The sequence below is a fragment of the Clupea harengus genome, chromosome 4, assembly GCF_900700415.2.
Source record: "Clupea harengus chromosome 4, Ch_v2.0.2, whole genome shotgun sequence".
NCBI classification, from domain to species: Eukaryota; Metazoa; Chordata; class Actinopteri; order Clupeiformes; family Clupeidae; genus Clupea; species Clupea harengus.
The window spans coordinates 1,227,889-1,249,683 of record NC_045155.1 but is presented as its reverse complement, the minus strand read 5'-3'; the positions used below and the strand labels follow the sequence as shown (position 1 = coordinate 1,249,683).

At 42.9% G+C, this 21,795-nt stretch overlaps 1 protein-coding gene across 1 annotated transcript in view; it reads right to left on the bottom strand.

The window, feature by feature from the left end:
• slco4a1 (solute carrier organic anion transporter family, member 4A1) overlaps positions 1-21,544 on the bottom strand; it is a 32,543-nt gene extending 10,999 nt beyond the window's left edge. Inside the window, 4 exon segments of the mRNA XM_031565649.2 lie at positions 112-202; positions 6,824-7,199; positions 7,399-8,097; positions 21,217-21,544. Of these exon segments, the coding sequence (XP_031421509.1) occupies positions 112-202; positions 6,824-7,199; positions 7,399-7,821 (890 nt within the window). The 5' untranslated portion in view covers positions 7,822-8,097; positions 21,217-21,544.
• Positions 21,545-21,795: the final 251 nt, after the last annotated feature.

Sequence of the window (21,795 nt, the reverse complement as noted above, 5' to 3'; positions counted from 1 at the left end):
AAAACAAAACAAAACAAAACACTGTTTCACATTTTCAGACCCTCATGGCCTTGGTCGACCACATCTGGCACGGACCCAGAGTAAGCAGGAAGTGGGCCCAGCATCACTCACGTTTGGTCCGTCTCTGTGAAGATGTTGAGGAAGAATCCTCCCAGCAGGTATCCAGCTGCTGGCCCAACAATGGCTGCCGTGTAGAAGATGCCTGGGAACCAGAGAGAGAGAGAGAGGGAGAGAGAGAGAGGGAGAGGGAGAGGGGTGGTTAGAGCCCAATAGTGTGCCAGAAGGGGATATCCCACTGCCGTTGCCAGAAATCCACACAGGAGTAAATAAATCCCCCTTTGATGGGCCCTTATTTGTGTTGTTGTTGTTCGGCATCCAATCAATAACACACAGGCTCATTGGCCGTGGCTCACACAACACAGAGGCTGACTGGGGTTTGATTGTCTCTGGCTGCCTTTGAAATGCGGACGACACTGAGCCACCATTCACAGTCCTTTCTATTGATGTCTGGGGTGGAACCGGCGGCCCTGGCTGATAAAGCCAAACACATGAAGGGGAAGGGGTATGGAAACCTGAAGGGGACAAAAACTAGATGACTGCCGCAGCAGCAGCAGCAATCTCACTGATTACAAGAGATCAGGAACATCGAGGAATGAAATTGTAAAAGTGAAACAGGGGGAAAAAAAAGGAAGATTTGAAAATGTGCAAGATACTATATAAGTACAGAACAGAGAAGTGACAGTACTTCCTGAAAACAGTATCATATGAACAGACCATTCAGAGAATCACAACCAGAATAGTAAAATTATCAGAAAGAGGTCTCTCTCTCTCTCTCTCTCTCACACACACACACACACACACACACACACACACACACACACACACACACACACACACACACACACACACACACACACACACACACACACACACACACACACACACGCAACTATAATGCTTTCCACTGAGTCACTCCTGTTTTTTTATTTTGAAGACAGAGGGCGGCTCAGTGTATGTCTGAAGGTCTTGCTTGCGGTAACTGTGTTAGCTGTCCTGACCCTATTATTAGACAGATAGCTGACAGCCTAAACATGACTTGAATGCATTGAGAGGAAGTGTACACTCATCTTGAGAAATAGTTGATGAAACATGAAGAACAAAGAATAAAGAACTTTAAACACTAATTATACATTACATTATACATGTAAACATTAATTATAGGCTCTTTCATCTATCTGCTTCTAAAAGGTTTTTCATGAGATAACCTACATGACATAAGATGACTGAACAGAGATTAGTCAAGTGTTCGTGTCGGCCTTTTAGTGAAGGCCCGGTGAAAAGTTGGGTAAAAGCCATTTGTTTGTTAGATAGTATATCAAAGGAGTCATCTCTAAGTATAGCTAGCAGAAACATGTAATGGACTCACAGAGAAGCATTCTGTCCTTATTTAGAAAGCAGTATCAATATTAGTATTAAGATCGTCTCCATTCTTTAGCTCAATTGAAAGGTTATTCTTTCTAGGAACACACATGCTGTCAGCTCTGTGTTGAGAAATATGGGCAATTGTGACCATGTGACAATTTCCATTACATTTTTTGCAGGATTCCGTGTTTTCCTTGACATTTTTTCTCCAGATTCGTTTTTTATCAATTTCCTCCGCTAAAGGAGGTTATGTTTTTGATGCCATTTGTGGCTCTGTTTGTCTGTCAACAGGATTACACAAAAAAACAGGTTGATTTTCATGAAGTGGAGGAGTGTAGCATGGGGCAAGGAAGAACCCATTATATTATTATTATTCTAATATTATATTAGATATACAGATTTTTATATAATGTTACAGCCTAATAGTTAATGTTTCAGAAATGTTGATGAATTACAAGATGAAACTGATGATGAAACTGAATATTGCTGCTCTCCTGTTGATATGAACTAAGTGCTTACTAGTGAAATAGTGACTGTCTTTGTTTCGGTAAGAGCAGATGTCCATTAGTATTCACATGGCTCTCCTGTATGAATATGAACACCCCCCCCCCCCCCCTCCAGATAACCTTCTATCAACCCCATAATAAGCTCATTTTGAAAGGTCACCAGCAAGAAAGACACATGGAACTCATGACTCATTGGACTGACCCATGACTCGCTCAATGGGAGGTTACGAGGGCAGGTCTTACTTCACAAAGACGTATGGTAGGCTATTTAAAGTAACACTATGCAACAATTTGACATTTTTTGAGGTATGGTTTTATAGGGAACTAGTTTTGGTACCGTCCTCAAATTCATTTTGATTGCATATGGTCATGTGAAGGACAGATAAACACAGATTTCCCACTAGCCATCCAGGATATGCACTATGTAGTTCTGTGTTTCCTGGCTGGAACACCTTGCAAAAATGGAAGAAAAGCTTTCACAGCATGACCTTGCCAGCTCTACTGCCAAAATACACCAGTTAGTGTGTTGGCAAGCTTCTATCAGTGTCAACTGGGCTGTTGGTGGTGTTTGCAGGATGTTGCATGTCTTTTAGGTAGTTAGCATGCTAGTTTTGGAACAGAACACCTTATTGCTGCTTAAAGGGGAGATTCGGTTACGTCCCAGTTTCTGAGGCTGCGGATCTACTGGGGTTCATTTGAACTGGGGTTGGGCGTGGGAATGTGACCACAATAATCATAGGCTACATTACAACCTTATTTGACAGCTGATGTGAAACTTATTCAACAAGTGGGAAAACATACAAATTCATTAGGCTTATTAATGTGATGTGTTATAAAGAAATTAAGTGTTTTTTTTTTTTTACAAAGTGATGTTTGTTTGTGTCCTTGTTAATCAAAAATACAGAACGTAATCTAAAGGAAATGCAAGCATAAGTAACACGAGGACACTCTGCATACACGGCGCCCATCTTAACTTGGAGGAGAGGGATGTTGAATGTGTAGTCTAGCCTGCCTGGTACCCGTGTAGCTTAGCCTCGTCTCCACATTGTTAAGATCTTGAACGAACCAGCATAACAGATTAAAGTATAAATACATAGTCCAAGCCAACTGATAGAAAATATAATAGCCTGCAGTTAGTGAGGACTATCTGCTGGCGTAGCTTGTCCCTGTGTTGCAGGCTGTTGAGGCCTCAAAAAGCTGCTATTGCAGGCTATCACACTATCAAATGGCTATTCAAACATTTTGTTAATGGCACTACTTGGCTTCAGACTGCCATCTCCTCTCAAAGGGTGTTGTTGTTCTCGGTGCTTGAGCTGATTTTGTTTAGCAATGTGTTATTCAGCCTGCATTGTGCTGCAGGCTTCCTTTCTGCTTTGAGCACCTTGTTTGGATGAGTAGGCTATAGGCCTACTCTGTCTCACAGTGATAATGGGCTGGGCCGACCTGCGAGATAAAACAAATTAGATTTCTACTATCGTACCATCTTCTGACTAAGCTCTGATCCCAATGCAATCAGTTTGGTGTTATGAAGGATAGTCTACCAGTTCAAATTGAGGCTATAGGGGGGGGCACTGTGGCGCAAGCAGTAGCCCCAACCACATTCGGGCTTGACGCCCATGGAGGACACAGGTTCGAATCCGGCCCGATGTCATTTCTCCTGTCCACTCCCCAGCTCTTCTCCCACTCTTCACTGCACTATCGATTAAAGGCACAAAAAGCCCAAAAATAAATCTTAAAAAAAAAAAAAAAAATTGAGGCTACAGGTTTGGGCACACATCGCGGTTCCTAGTACCTCAGAAGAATGCTTAGCCCGTTTCTCACAGCCTGCGTTGCATGTGTGCGTTGATTTATGACCCTGAGCCTATGTTAACAAGTTAGAGTATGCACTGCCTACGTGAGACACACACACACTGCCTGCGTGAGATGCCCATGTTAACAAGTTAGAGTATGCACTGCCTACGTGAGACGCACACACACACACACACACAAACACACACACACACTGCCTGCGTGAGATGCCCATGTTAACAAGTTAGAGTATGCACACTGCCTGCGTGAGACGCACACACACACTGCCTGTGTGAGACGCACACACACACTGCCTGTGTGAGATGTACGTCTCAGGCACGGCGGTGCCACAAGAGAAACATCGGTGGTGTGGATAAACACACACAACCGAGACACAGCGGTTGCGCAATGCAGTTGCCAGGCGCCCGGGCCTTACTTCCCTGAACCCTCATTCAGAGCAAGAGAAGTCACAGTGAGGAAAGGGGAACATCCAGCAGCATACAGTGGGTACTAGGGGTGGGGGAAAAAAAATCGATTTTTCGATTTCTCTCGATTCTCTCTAGAACGATTCTGTCTCGATTCAGAAAAGTTCATAATCGATTTTTTTTTTAAATAAAAAAAAAATAAAAAATAATAATATTTTTTTTTTTTTTTTTTTTTACACATTCATTTTGTGTTGAAATGCAAGCTGCATCGATTATTGCATTGTTCATAGAAAGTCATAATTGTGACAAGGACACACTTTTTCTCTAATAAAAAAATAGATCTGTTGATTTTCTTTAATTATCAAACACAAAGTAGGAAGTGATTTGAGACTCTGAGTAGCAAACTCAAATGTTTTAAAAATCGAGATGCATCGATAATCGTTTTATCGGTTTAGAATCGATAATCGGTTTAGAATCGAGAATCGGTTTAGAATCGAATCGTTGACCTCTGAATCGGAATCGAATCGAATCGTGAGGTGCCAAGAGATTCCCACCCCTAGTGGGTACCCTGACACCACGACTGAAGATGTTGGCTATACATGTGCTTGGATCAAGGAACATGACTCGCTCTTCCATAGAAATGCTCGTGACTCATCTCTCAGACTAGGATGCAATTATTGCTAAAATTACACAATTTTACAATATTCAGGCCACTTCTAAGAAATCCCACCCACCTGCAGCTATAGGAAGTAACCTTTCCCAACAGAACAGGAGACAAAGAGGGCCGGAGTCCTCAAATCTTCTAATTGGCAACACATGGTAACACAGGTAAAAGATTCAGGAGAAGCAGTTCAGTGGGGGTTATCATATGCTATACATGTGGAGAGGATGGGCACGTTGTGAAACACTGCCCAGGTAGTGGGGGAAGGTATGAAGACTTTGTTTGCTATGCATGTGGAGAAGAGGGTCACATCACAAGACATTGCCAAGTAAGAGAGGGAAGACATCAAGGCATTGTCTGAAACGTCCTTTTTCTTCCATATATGGTATACATGTAACCTCCACTTCCCCACTGTAATGTTCGTGACATAAGCCAGACATCGAAACTGCAGTGAAAGGTCTCAGTTATGTAATGTTGCTGATATGATGTCAATATTAATATCAAAACATCATTTTACTGTCTATTTCTGGTGAGATTCGATTACTTCCTGCGCGAAAAAAAATAGGCTTCACGCCGAAACTCTAAATGACTCACGGAGAAGTGCGTTAACCTGTTAACATGGACAGCGAAAAGAAAATCAACCAAGTATCGCAGCATCGCACCGTGCACACGCAACGCAGGCAGGTGAAATGGGTATAATGCAATCTGGTGCTAAGAGTGCTGCTCACAGTTAAACACCTGAACCTACTTGTGCTGCTCACAGTTAAACACCTGAACCTACTTGCCGGAAATCAACAGCCTACCGACACAGTACACTTTTAAATAATGTCACTTATTCACATTTCAACTGACATATGAAAGAAATATGTAAGAAATATGTAAGAAATATGCAAACATTTTCATAAACATCCACACATGAGTTTTTGTCTTCCCCATTTGATGAATCAGTCGTGACAGCTATTTGGAATAGGGTAAACCATGTACGCGTTTTTGCGGTCTCTCATCCCCAGTTCAAATGATCCCCAGTAGATCTGTAACACCTGTTACAAGACCTTTGCTGAGTCAGAAAGCCAGTTGTGTTATGATAGGTCTTTTTTGTATATTTGTAAGTCCTATGACTATTGTAGGCCTCTTGCACACTGCCTGTGCTGCGGAACCTGTCGATTTTCATTTCGGCGCCCGTGTTAAGAGGTTACACTAGAGCGGGCACACATGCCTGCGTGAGTCAGAGGTTCTCAGCAGAAATGACAGACAGGAAGATGATGAATATGATGATGTCATAATGAAATTAAAATAATGTTGATAGTCATACTGACTTTCTGGTCTTCTCTTTTCGGACCACACAACGAGGGATGACACCAAACTCGATGTAGAAGGATATGGCTGGCGGTAGCAGAGCTGCAGCAGACACCATGCGTTGTGAATTACACACGCATCCAAGCCGCAGCAGTTCTGCGCTGCAGCCGTCAGGCACACGCAGTGCAGGCGGTGTGCAAGAGGCTTTATTCAGATGGTGCCCCAGTTTACGCCTCCGGCGTCTACGAGTTTCCTGTTGGTTTCACATCGCATGGGGGTTGCATAGGGAAGCATCTGTTTACTGGCACAGTTGCAAACTCCGTGTTCATATAATAAAACCACTGAACGTGAGAGGTTGGTATAATGACATTTATCAAGCTGTTGTTCCACTAACTTTGGCTAGTTGTCTCTGACAGCATCTTTGATGTGCCTGTGCCACTCACCCAATGCAAACATGTTATGCATTTGATAAAGGCCATCAGTACAAAACGAGTTTGGTGTCATCCGTCGTTGATGAGTGGTCCAAAAAGTGAAGACCAGAAAGTCAGTATGACTATGAACATATCATTTTAATGTCTGTTATTTCTGCTGAGAACTGCTTACTCTTATAACACCACTGTATTTCTCTCCTGTCATTTTATAAAATCGCGGATATCACAGGGCCCTACAATTGTGTTGCGTGTGGTGTATATGCTCGTGTACGCATGCAATATGACAATTCTCACCTATGTAGACAGGTGCGTAGCTGGACTTAACATTCTCATCCAGGTAGGTGACGCCCAGCGTGTAGAGTGGCGTGGCTCCCACGCCGTGCAGGAACTGGCCCAGCATGAAGACGTAGCGGTAGGCAGAGAGGCCTGCGCTCGCGCTGTCCTGGCACGGCTCCGTCAGGTTGCTGGAGCACAGGCCCGAGCGCTCAGGCACACTCACTTGGTAGGGTGGCGTGGTGAAGTGGGGCAGTGCGAACACCAGCGAGCCCAGGGCCATGATCAGCACCCCCCAGCCCAGCCAGCGGGGCTTGTGGCCCGTGCCCCCAAAGTAGCTGACAAAGGCAAGGCACACGCAGGCTGCAATGTCGTAGGAGCTGGCGATGAGACCGGCCTGCCGGGAGAAGACGTTTGCATTTGTGACCCCATTTCCATGGAGGTGCATAACGGGCAGAACAGCAAAGGGAGCATGTGACTGATAACAGGAAAAGCAATGCGGTGGACTAAAACCACTGCCAGCATAGAAAACAGCCTGCAAAAGCACAGAATTACGTTAAAGGGGAAATCCCCCTGTGATTCTTTAAGACGCCTACCTGATAGCTCCGCAGGTCGAAGCGACGCTCGATGGAGGTGATGACCGTGTTGATGAAGCCGTTGATGATCATGCCCTGTAAGAAGGAGGCCGCACACAGGAAGAAGAGCACCCAGCGGGGGGTGTTAAACGTCTGGATGGAGGGGGGGGTCATGCCTCCCCAGCCGCACAGGTACTCCGTGTCCGAGGGGATGAATTTCAACCCGTGCGGCGTGTCTGCCAGCTCGTCCCCGGCCCCCATGGTCCTGAGCCCCACCTGGGGGTTGTCTCCAGCCGGACTGCTAAGGCTGGAGGTCGAGGGGCTGTCCTCCTGCAACTCCACTGGGCTTGGGGTGTCCAGCACTGGGCCAATGGGACCATCATGGAGGTCCAGAAGCTCCTGTTTGGAGCTGAAGGAGGCATCAGCATTCAGCAGGTTGGGCATTGCCCTCAGCAGGGGCCACGGACTGTGTGTTTATGTGCGTGTGTTTGTCTGGTGGTGGGTGTGTATGCTTGTGTGCCACCAGTGACAATACAAAAGCCAAAAAAAAGCACAAAAATGATTGGGTTGTAGACAATTTCCCAATCACAATCCTTTACACCATGCGGCTCTTTTAGATTTTTTTGTCCCAGTTTGTTACAGTCATCCTCTTTACATAGTCCACTTTACACAGAAACATGGAGAGGAAGTGGCTTTTTCAGGAGGTTGTAAATCTTCATTCTGCAGAGGAAGAGGTGAAAAAAAATGCAACATAAGTTCCTGGAAAGCTCACACAGAATTGTCCAAAGCACACTAGTTAAGCGTTCTCCTAATATCCAGATGGGCTGTTTTGCTGAATGCAAGCGTACCACATCAGAACGCTTTAGTAAAGGAACAACAGGGGGAGGATTACAAGATCACGCTGAACAAAACAAACTCTGTCTCTCTTCTTTTCTCCGTACTTTTGAGAGAAGCACACCAGATCAGTCTCACAGAAGACTTCTGTCTGGTTCGGTCAGGTGGTGCACCATCGGTTACCGGTCTATAGCACCAAAACAAAGCAGGGAGGTGATTTCTTCTGCATGCCTTTGTCAAAGTTTGATGGACCAAAACTGAAATGATACTGCCTCACTTTTCCCTTAAACCACAGAAGTACGTCACTGTACTAGCAGTTTGGGAGGCAACCCCGACTCTGATCATTTACTTGACTCATATACCTGGGGGAGATAACGGCGGGAGCTGAGGACATGGGAAACATGAGGAAGTGAGTGAAGCAGAAAATAAATAGTGGTAGAAGAATAGAAGGCACAGTTGAGAGAATTATCAAATAAAGGCGAGGTCCCAGCTTTCCTTGAGCGCAACAGTTCAATTCTATCAGTTCTATGAATCATTAACTATTCATAAGAGGTTCATAAACTGAGCTGTTATTTAACTGATTGAAACCATTTATGTTTCAGTGAAGATTGAATAATGGTATTTCATTTTTCATTGAATTTGTTGTCCGTTGAATAAAATGCACGTTGACATACTCCATACAATGCAACAATTTGCCTCTTTTTGAGGTATCTTCAAATGAATTTGGATGGAACACGGTCATTCGGTGGAGAGATAAACACACCTGTCATTCATTTCTCACTAACCGCCCAGTTTTGTTGTTCGGGTCGGAACACCCCAAATGTAAGAAAAGCCATCACAGCCACATACCGCCAAAAGATGCCAGCTGGCATGGTAGCAGGCTTTCATGAGTGGCAACTGGGCTGTTGGTGGTTTTTGCGTGCTTTTTAGGTAGGTAGCTCTTTAGTGTTAAGCCAAAACTCCATGATGCTTCTTTAAGGTATCGGTTATTTGGCATGTGGGTTTAATTTTTCTCTCTATTACTATTACATAAGGTTTAGATACAAAAATCGAATCACATTTGTGAATTATGCATTACAGTGCTCTCCAGTTCAGCAATAAACAGACAAAAATGTAAACATTCATGATATACCAATGCATCCAGCAAAGAAAGCAGCTACATACAAAGATATATATATATATATATATATATATTATATATATATCTTATATACTGTATATTAGATTTTAGAAGCTTTACAGGTCATTCTAAGATTTGCTTTGAAACTTAGGAAATGGTTTCAATTGTAACGGTACCTTTGTCCCATCGGCTCACACTATCATGCTCGAACAACCACGACTAAATTGGATTAAGTGAGGTGGTACGCTATACTGTATATCCCATTACATGTGCAGCACATGTCCCAAGCATGAAGCAACACACCAGTTACTGAGTCACATGTTCTGAAAAACGTTTACATACATAAACATAACATAGGAATAACACCAACAAACTCCATCATATGTGACATCATAAAGTAGGAATTTGTGAACTTCCTTTTTATTTTAAACAAGCTGTGCTGAGATGAATTATTGGCAAAAAAAAAGATATTATTATGCAAGAAGCAGAGTTTAACATTAAGTGAAATAAAGCTATTGTATGGAGACTGCTGATGTCATAACTGCATTTTACACACACACACACACGCATTGGCAAACCACAGGCATTTAGTTTACATCAGCCACGTTCACATCAAAACAAAGCACCCTACCTGTCGCCTATGACTCTCCAGAACACAATCCATAGAGAAAGTGAAGAGACTGTAGAGACACAAGAAAGAGAAAATGGAAAAACCCACAGCTGATAAAAGAACTGAAGAGCTCACTCTCTAACCCTGTCTGTGCAAGCCACTTAAAGGCTCACGCTGAACTACGTCCAATCATGCCGCCACGACTGTCTAATCCTGCTGACGAACCAGGAGCTCATCAACCTGGCTAATGCTAACTGGAGTTCACTCCTGTCAGCGGCTGCCTGGCAGGTCCACTTGCTCTCTGATCAGAGGCCTTTGCGGCCCACTCCTGACTGGAAAGCTCGTTGACATGATCTCTCTTAAAGCAACCCTCAGACACAAAGGCAAACTAATGCAGCAACCATCATGTTCAAAACTAAATTGTACTTTCAAGAGTAACTCATTGAGAGATAAGGAGTAAACATAAACATATTATATTTTATATATAATATATAAAAAAAATGTGTGTGTGTGTGTGTGTGTGTGTGTGTGTGTGTGTGTGTGTGTGTGTGTGTATATGTTTATGTCTATGTCCAGTTCTGTGTGTGTGTATGTTTGTTTGTGTGTTTGTGTGAGTGTATGTGTGCATGTCTTTGACCATATCTAAAAGTAGCCGGGAGACAGGGAAACACTGGATCAGCATCCCTTCTCCAGATATCCCCTCATGAAAAAAGCTCCTTGGCAGGAAAAGAGCAAACACTTTTCCGGCCACTTAAGCCAGTGTTATTACAGAGGGAACCCCATGAATAACAAAAAGCCTTTCCTCCTTTAGAATACTCAAATAAAGTACAGCACTCACATGCAAACATATCAACCATACAATGCCAGCACTTCCACAAAATGCCACGTGTTGGTATTTTTGGGAAAGCACATTTTAACATTTCACCGCAAAGAAATCCATAACATAGCCGGTGTTTGCAAATGTTTTAAATGCAAGGTTTTAAAAAGGCCACCACTTACCTAGCCATCATACACACTAGAGCAGACCAGATGAGTTCAGGAGAAACAATAATAATAGTAAGTAATACTAAAAGTAATACTGATACAGAAAGGTCTACAATGCCGTGCAGAAATAACATCAGTTCATCAGTATCTATGTTGCAGCTGACAGTATTGCAATACTTGCTCCCCCCCCTCCCCCCCACTTGTTATACAAAACTTGACAAGCAGCATATATTGCTCTGGTTTGAACTTGTCTCTATGCTAGCTGCAGCATGCCCGCATTCATCACAAGCTAATGAGCATGCAGGACCAGAGTTTGCATTGCATTACATTGCTATGGTAACAACTGGTGCCAGGCAGCCCAACCAATCCTTACTACTAATCGTGGACAAAAAACAGGCACGTCTGGTCACCTTACCCTGGTTAGGTTTTGACAACACGGTTCCCTACAGTAAAAGAGGGTACTTGTTTGATAAAGAAATGGAAAGGACAAAAATGGCCGTGTGCCCACCGTCAGTGGCTGGTTTTAACAGGGACTAGAGTCTCAGCGCTCTGAATGCCTGTCGGTTGGGAGCCCAACCAGATAATCCAATTAAATCTAAATTAAGTCTCATTGAGTAGCTGATTGATTGCCAAGAGGAAATCTAACCTTGGAACATGTGCTCTCTCTGGCCAAAGCAGAGGCACAAAGCACTTTGCTGTCCAGTCAGGCTGTGGGGATAAGGAACAGGATCAGGATGATGAACTTCTGTCTATATATATTATTATTATGTAGCCTCAATCAGGGCATTGCTGCAAAAGAGCCCTGTGCTCAGTCAATAAACAATGATGATGATGATGATGATGATGATGATGATGATGATGATGATATAAACCTTTGAGTGATGCTACAAAAAAACATTTCACATCATGGTTTACGGCATAGAGTGGTTCACATCAGATGAAATACAAAAAAGGCTTTCAGAAGAATGAACCATGGTTAAAAAAAAAAGTCCAAAGGGTTCAGGGTGAGGTCCCCCTGTGTGGAAATGGGGCTTCCACTCTTGTTTGTTTGTGCAGTCTCACATCAAGGCCTGAACGGGTGTACAATGTGACATCGTATGTGGTGTTTGTGGAAACATTAACGAAGGTTTTAATTGTTCTACCATTTGTTTCATTTCTAATTTTAAAGGGGCGATCAAAACACAGGAAATTCAGATCAGTGTGTCTCTCGTGTTTTGCTGGGTTTGAGAATGGCAGCGCTGTTTGCTTTGGATTCACGAGTCTTTCCTCTGCAACTCTCCAAAGAAAAAGTAAAATGGAAAGGCATTCTCTGATGTTTCCCTCTCTGCACTTCCGACTGGAAAAGGGGAAACTCTTGGATGAAGCTTTTCACTGTGAAGTGCCGGGAAGGAAACTGATCAAAGCTATACTCCAGTAAGAGTTTCCTTAACATCTCTGAACAATGCTAGAAAATTACAACTTGTCCACACAAAAATGATGAATGATGTAACTAAAGATTTCTAGCGTATAGAGTATTAGCCAGGAGGCTGTCCCTTATTTTTTCACATTGAAGGTTGCAACCCTAAACTTGGCTGTGACTTTTCATGCATTTCAGTGTAGTTAGGGCATATTTGTTTTTCTTTGAGTTAGTAGCATCACAAATGGGCCAGTGTTAAATTTGAGGTGGGTAAGTTTCAAACCAGGCAGCATTGATACTTCTACCAACTAATGCGTTTTGACATTTGCAATTCAAACTATTCTCTAAACTCAACCACAAAATGTTACAGTCCAAACACTTTTCAGTTGCAATCAGATATAGCCTTCACTGCGAGGCGGCAATCCAAGGGCATGATATAAGGCCTATTAATGAGGCTGCATGACCTTAATTAGCACCCAAGGTGATAAACACAGTTCTTCATAATTCATCCTTCATGCAATAATGCAATGACCTTTGACCCATCTAAGAGGATTTTATGTCCATGCACAGGCTTATTAGGTTCGTTTTTCTAACTGATTTTATCATTTAGAAACATATATCTATCTATTTATCTTTCTATCTTTTTAGCAGAAACAGTAGAAATATTAACTTTCTAGCCAAGCAAATCATATGCCATTACCCTGTTTCTAGGAGTACTGCAGAACATACAAAACACTGTTAATAATGTCACACCCACGATATAATGGATAACAGGCTGGATAACTTTCTCCTTTTCATTTTTGAAAGCTACTGCACATGGGATGTGTGCCTTCTAAGATGAGTATGTCATCCAGTGAAAGATGACTAGCCTAAATACAGAAGCCATGAAGGGCCATTTAAAATGACACTAAATAACAGCAAGGTTTGCTGACAGTCAACTAAGAAAGGGGGGCATTCGCCAGCAGACAGGCATGGAGACTAACTGACAGACAGACATGTGGAGCAAACAGGAGGAGAATGACAGTGACACTGACCCTACGGTGGCTGGAGAGAGCAGGACCTGGAGCTTTCGGCCTTCGCAAGAGTTGCTGTATCAATGTTACTCATTTAGATCTCCTCCTTCTAAATTCATTCTCATAGTTACACAAACATAAGTTTACTGTACATACAACAAGTGCTATGCCTGTTATTCCAAAATCATTTAAAAAAAATGACAACTGCGCAATGACAAGTGTAATTGAACTGAACTGAACTGAACTGAACTGAACTGAACTGAACTGAACTGAACTGAACTGAACTGAACTGAACTGAACTGAACAGTTTGGGCGGACTCCCATACGCAGGTTTTAGAATACTTTGGATTGAAGCCTGTTGTGCGCTTTCCCCTCTTTGTATGGCTTGTTAGAACATGTGAAAACACAATAAACACACCAAAACAACCTGTTCAGAACCACTCGGAAGGTGCTCTAGGTCTGTTCCCAAGGGAACCCAAGATCCAAGCGATTGCAGTGAGCACACAATTGACCCCAGGCTCAACCAAAACACGCTAAGTGAACCACACAAACTTGATACAAACAGTTGCAGGCAAGGCAGTTGCTGACAGGTGTGAAGACGGAGAGGCACAATGTACAATGATATCTGGAGCGCTTTAAAGGATGAACACAAGATAAACTCCATAACGCATTTTCAAATGATTTACATAAACTGTACAACCGAAGTGCAAAGTGCAGCAGTCACTGTATGTCGGGTCACAGAGATACAGTTACACTCTGACATCATGATAATGAAAGCATTTATGCATATTACCTACATGACTGGTGACGACCGATGATAACTGATGAACGAACGGCTGACTTAGACACGATTTATCACCATATTCTCTTCATATTCGATTTCACTCAACTGGAGGCAGCAGAACCAGCCTTCACCAAACAACTGACAACAATGTGAGAGTTGGCCCTGCTTTCCGATCACGGCACTGCTGGGAACTTTGTCCTCAGGGAATGACACAGATGCATGAGGTAATGACAAAAAGGCAACCATGGTGGACTTTGCACTAATTTCAATTTTTACTTCCTGGACCCACCTTTGGTTTATAGGTGTGCCATACAGTTGCCTTGTGTTTGTGTGGCACATTTAGTTTACAGTACCTACGGGCAGGCCACTGAATGCAAAACCACATATACGATATTACTGGGTTGTGTTCCTGTAAAAGACAATACTTGTCACACTACACCTTAGTCCATTCACAGTCGATTCATCATTTCATAATCAGTACTTATCCACTAAGGATCACCCAAAAACTCACTGACAAACTATTCCTAGACACTCCCAGTCGTACGATGAAATGAAACTACACTGTGTTGCTCGCCTCCTACTCTGCTCAGCAGCAGCTGCCTTTGCACCCCGCCCCCCCCCCACACACACACACACACACACACACCCCCCACGGAAGCAAACTGGGTCACTGAGGCAGCGTGGGCTCCTATACCGGGTTCACCACACCGGTCACAAGGTGCCTAATCAACACCGGTCTAGATATGTTAGCTAGATTTAAGGGAAATGCTAATAGTAAACTGCCATAAAGGCCTACGCCCTGTTGTGTAAACTCATTAGCCTACATTCACACGTTATAAATGAAGTTCAAAGGAATTAGGCAACAAAGGGGCTTATTGAAAGCAGGACACTTCAGACAAATGTGTTTCTTCGGCTGTGAAAGGAAAGGGCTTATGGGGTTATAGCACAAACACAGACTCTCTCACACACACACACACACACACACAAAATAATACATACATAGACACCAAATCCAAAGCTTTGATGTAATTCCCTTTTTTAGATCAAACTGGCATTCGTTGTTAGTTTCTATACAGTGAAATTTAGTGCATAGACCCCTGGTATACAGCTCACAAACTGTGTTTGGCTCATTTGTCTCAGACTGCAGACTGGGCTGGCACTGACCTAATAACCACTTTCCACTCCGCTGCCTGTTGAGGGGACAAACATCACCCCTCCGGGACAGAGGGAGGGGGGCTAGGGAGCTGCTCATTTCTTGCATGGACCACACACGTGCACACATGCCTACACACATCACACACACACACACACACCACACACACACACACACACACACACACGTGCACACATGCCTACACACATCACACACACACACACACCACACACACGTGCACACATGCCTACACACATCACACACACACACACACACATCACACACACACACACATATCTACACACATCACACACACACACACACAAATATGAAAGTGTGCACTGAACTAGTCTGAGCTGTTTTTCACCATTCAACCCTTCAATAAAACTGAATACTGACATTAAAGGTGCACACACACACACAAACACACACCCATACACACACACACACACACATGCCTACACACATGCAAATATGAAAGTGTGCACTGAACTAGTCTGAGCTGTTTTTCACCATTCAACCCTTCAATAAAACTGAATACTGACATTAAAGGTGCACACGCGCACGCACACACACGCGCACGCGCACACACACACACACACACACACACACACACACACACACACACACACACACACACACACACACACACACACACACACACACACACACACACACACACCCTCCCCAATCCCCTCTCCAACCACTCATCCTGTGATGTAGAGTAGATGTACGGTCAGGGACATAAGTTGGGAAGTAGAAAGCACAATAAAAGGTCAAATTATTTACTGTAAGATTAAATTGTGAATAAAGACCCCATTAAAGTCTGTGTGCATTCAAAGTATAAAGTAAAGTCACTGTTCCCTGTCTATGTTGAAAAGGTAAACAAACACATTCAACAAAGGCAGTCCCCGTGGAAACAGGAAACAAATGTGTCAGATAGGGAAATTATGGTCTGGCAGATCCTTACCAAACCAGAATGTAACGAGCTAGCAAGCAAACTGAAATGGCATCAGTCAAAACTCCTGATATCCTACTCTCTGACACGTACACACACACACACACAAGCTCAGTGCCCTACTTCTTTACAGTCTCGCCTGATCTGACGAGCTCCTGTTGGACTGCACGTGTAACCAAACGGAAGAAATGACCCAGTGAAAGAGCCAATCATCTGCATGGATGCCAGGTCTGTCTCCCTCAGGGGTGTGTGGTACGGGTCAAAAAAGGTCACAGCGAGGGAAGCATAATTTAACGTGCGTGCTTCATGACCTCAATAGTCAGTCAGTGCCATAGCTACTCCCCCATCACTCAACACTAAATCTCTGAAATAATGCACGTGTCGAGCTTTAGGAAAGGCCAAGTGTTATATCTGCATATGACTAACATGAAGCTCCTCCGCTGACTAGCAAAACTGAGCAGGTCAGGAGATCTGCTTTATTCTTCACTTAATTTATACATATTAACATTGAGACAATTGTATTGTTTTGGCGCTATCTAAATAAAATTGAATTAAATTGAATTGAACATTGTTAGTAAATTACTATTAAGTAAGTAAGCAGTAAGTAGTACATTCGTTAGTAACATTGTTAGTAAATGTTGTCATTGAACACTATTGAAGAACAGGAATCAACTGGGTTGCCATATGCAGTTTGATAGGCATAACACAGACGACCTTTAATCATGATGAACCTAAGTGGAATCTGTTGATGGAGAATATGAACTTCACCGACAAGGGTGAAATCGCCTCCCACATTTAGGCCTTTGTACACGGTTGCACAAACTCATGGATCATGGGTCAGGAAAGCATACGTGCTTCTTCATTTTTCATATGTGCAGTAGTAGTCTAATCTTTTCAATGTTAGGGAAGTGTAACTGTAAACGGTCAGTCATGACTTACACAATTCAATTCAATTCAATTCAATTCAATTCAATTCAATTCAACTTTATTTCGCCATGTATACAGATACTAGGATTTTTTTTTGGTTTTCTCCATGCAGGCTATAGTATCACAAATAGAACAACAAGATAACACAGAACAACAAAACAAGGACAGATAGTACCAGACAGTATGAGCAAAATAATAAATAAGAATGGAGGTAGTGCAACAATAATAATGTTAAATAAAGTTAAATAAAGTGCGATAAAGTTCGTGTGTGAGAGCTATTTAGGAGGGCTATTGCTTGGGGGAAAAAACTGTTGAGGTGACGTGATGTTTTGGTCATGATGGCCCTGTATCGCTGTCCAGAGGGGAGACGGTTAAAGAGACTGTTAGCAGGATGTGAGGGGTCTGCCGTGATCTTAGACACATGACACCTCCGCAGTGCCTGCATGGTTGGGAAGGCTACTTTTGAAATGTAATAGGTCAGAGATTACTAGTTACCCTGTTCATCTAATGAATATGTAACTATTTGAATTACTTCAAAGTAATGAAACGTATTACATTTTTGACTGGCAGAGGAGAGGCGGTGCAAATTCAAACAGGAGAACCAAAACCACGCTCAAAATTCTAGCACATACTACTAAATGATCGGGGCCTGTCAAGACAGCGTAAAGATATTGTGGTGGAATTCTTAGAATGACCAGTCTAATGCAAGATCAGTCTTATTATTAGATATTAGTAATACGTTTATTAATCTTCTGTGTGTCTATTTAACAGAGTTTCGGCGCTAAGAAGAAGAACAGGGAGTATCACTGTTCCTGCACACTGAATTACCAAGGACGAAAAACAACCACCCCAGTCCTCCTAAGTATTTCGCATGGCATGCTTTGCACAATAACATTTACAATTCACATAGTTTCTAATACAGTACAAAGCAAAATAATGAATGTTTTATTTTACATATAAACTTTCGATTACATTTATTTTGTATTTAATAACCTCTGTTACATGTAACTAGTTACACCCTAACCCTGAGGATATGAATGTCCAAGGATCATCCGCTCTGGATTCACATTAGAAATACTCTTGCAGCTGAACATCAGCCTGTGTGTGTGTGTGTGTGTGTGTGTGTGTGTGTGTGTGTGTGTGTGTGTGTGTGTGTGTGTGTGTGTGTGTGTGTGTGAGTGTGTGTGTGAGAGAGAGAGAGAGAGAGAGTGAGAGAGAGAGAGATAGAGCTGAAGCTGATGAAAAGAGGAGTGTTTACTGAATTGGCCAAATCATTTATTTTCTGATTAACTTTTATTGATAACAGCTATAAATGAAACCAGAGTTAGCTGGAGTGGGCAGCGAGTGAGTGTTAGCATTTTGTCTAAAAACAACAAAAACAACTGCATCCCATAGACTGTCATTGTTCATCATGTCTTTGTTAAAGGATGTTGAGGGGTCCAGCCTTAATCTACAAACTATAATGAAATGTGTCTCTTAATGTCCAAATGTTCTGCTTGTCTCGAAGATGCTCGCTGCATCTGAAACACAGCACTCCTCAGGTTTACAAACCTGTGCAGTGTGCACAGCCTCTAAACCAGCCTCTAAAGCAAGACGTTCAGCTCCAAGAAAGGGAAAGAGAAAAAGGACATGTACATCGGGCACAAGTGAGAGTGAAACGGCAACACCAGCAACCTCACATCCACCAGCATCAGGCCTCAGTCTGAGGCTCAGTCTGAGGCCTGATGCACACTCGTTTCCTCCCAGACAGCAGAAAGGGCTGAGTCACTACATCTCTAAAGCCCACAGCACAAATCCCTCCTACCCACCCACCATTAGCAGAAACCTCCCATCTAATACTGTGAAGGCGAGAGAGAGAGAGAGAGGAAGGGAGGGCGAGAGACGGAGAGGGAGAGTATGAGAGAGATTTATGCAGCAGAATGATGGAAGTGACAGACAATAGTTGAGCAAATGCACTGAAAAATCAAAAAATAAAAGAGGATACATAGAGAGACAAACAGCTAGGCTTATATGGATACGGGTTTGAATGAATGACTTTTGAATCAATAATGAAGACATGGCATCTGTGAGTGATCAGGGAGTGAGGTTTTCATCTGTACCAGCTGCGGGACAGCTGCTAATATCCGGCTGTTCACTGTCAGGGCAGAAAGGGCTTTTCTCAAAGCAAAAACAGAGACTAATTCAGGGACCAGGGATGTGCTTAGAAGATGGTCACAACCAGCTGCCTAAGAAAGGCCAGTGGCTTGACACCCCTATTTAGAAAGGGTTGACACAGAGATACGTCTCCACTGTATCACTGTGCTTTGACCAACTGTCATCCATACATTGCTACAAATGTATGTAGCAATGCAATGACAGTGTGCTCCATCAACACACATAGAATACACACACACACAAAAAAAACATATCATGCATTAAACCCCACCCTGACCTCAAATGTAGTTATAGGATGACCTTATATCCCAACCAGATGGAGTGCACCATTGCGAGTACAAATGGTGGGGGGTTCATGAAAAAAAAAAAGAGGGAGAGGGGATCTTTATTGGTTTCACCCACCACACAGGGAAAACACCAACGAGGCCACATTGTCTGGGGAATTGGGGGTCACTGCAGCTTTTAGTGTTGATCGGTGTTTTAGTGTTGATCTGGGAGTTAGGGGGTAGGGTCAGACACTCGTTACTCAAGACAAGCCCACACAAGAGATTACTGTGAATTATACATGAGTGACATGAGAGTCATCACACTGTCAATTTCACTCAAAGCCCCCCTTATCCCCTCCCCACGCCTCACCCCTGAGAGGGAGAGGCAGTGAATCAATAGCCTCTCCCACATCATCATTGCTCTACTGTAGCATCACAGCTTTGTCATTGAGACAGTTTGCTTCTTTGGAAGTTTACCATAGAAGATCGTTCAGTAAGCATTCCACCCTCTACCATGCAAAACATTTAGGCTGTAAAACTCTGAATGGTAACTCATGCAACGTAGTTTCAAGATGACGTTACTAACAGCGTGTTAGCTTACTCAACCTTCTAATATCAGTAAATATTTTCTCTTAGAATGTATAATTATCTGAAATAAGGAAAAAAAAAAACAGCCGCCTGAAATAAACACGATTCACTTGCAGGTGTACTGAATCCGCACGAACCGCTACCATGAGTGTGTTCACGTCAACACCGTCCACTGAAATACTTACAGTAACGGGGCATAAGTGCAGCGTTAAAATGAATATCAATGTAGCAACACGTGAACAACTCCCAGACCTCCCACTGATGTAAACCGAGGCAGCGCATCTTCATTTAAATAAGAACACATCGATATCAAATCACACATTTTAGAGGCCACTGTCGAGAGCTGAATCGTTGTCAACAAATACATTTAAACATTGGGACTTTGGAATGTCGTGTTATGTATCCCCCTAACGAACACACTGTCTTCATCAATCGACACACCCTAACGTTAGCCATTGTCATTAAAGCGCGCAATCCATTTTTTCAAACATTGTATTTTACAATTGCAAATTGTTGATCCGTAGGGCAGGCTAACAACAGCAGTCATCTTAACCACACTAAACTGAGCAGCATTGCATACGATACTATTAATATCTAGCGTTATACTTATTTGATATCCTGTTAATGTCGTTAGTATTTTATTACAGAATATATTTCATGATAACTGCAGCCCACGTGCCAATTGGTCGCAGATTACGATCTAGACAATGCATAAGTATTCATGTGGGTAGGCTATAGAACGTCTTGGTAAAACCGATAGATATCAGTATGGTGACTGGCAACCGAAGACAAGAACACACCGATTTTACTTACCCAACCGAGTAGAGGAAATGTGGATGTCTACAGCAGGTGTATTAACGTTACATCCTACATCTCACTTAGCTACAGGGCCACCTCATCAAATCTATTTGACAGCAATGAAATGCGATGCTGCTCAGCGCGTCGCGTTGCTGAATCTTACGTACAGGGGCATGTGCATCACAATAGCCTTATAGACTTAAAGGTAATGCTCCATAAATGAGAAACATCAGTTGAGGTAGTAGGCTACTCACGTGTCTGTGTCCTTTCTTCTTTGTGTGCTCAGACTGTCAGAGAAAGCTGAGACTACAATGAAACTGTACGTAATCTCCTGTGTTGTTTATCGTTTCTCCCATCACTGCGAACAGCTTATTTCATACTGTCGATGCGAGACAGTATGCGAGATGAGGGGTAGTAGTAGCCGGCTCATATTGGTGATGCTACGGATTAAACTCCGCCGTTTTCCATAGAACCGCCCTCCCATGGCGCTATGGTATTTGAGCCAATGAGTGTCAGTCTGTCATCGAACAAGGTCTGATGCATTACTAAAAAACAAGGTCTACATAAGGCAATGCAACGTTTTCAGCTAAAATATGTAGGCCTAAATCTAGATGAATTTGAGACTATTCTGTTTGACTGTCTAGACATATGTTGCCTTCTATATTCACTATATGCCCACTCGTGAAAATGAATCACAAACCACAGTGGGCACAGGAGCTTAGATCATGGAGCCTGTTAGGCTATGTCTTGCAGCTGTTCAAGCATGTCTTAAATAACTAACATAAAGTCCAGGTGTGCATTGCAAGCACTAATCAGCTTGTTTAGGTGATTAC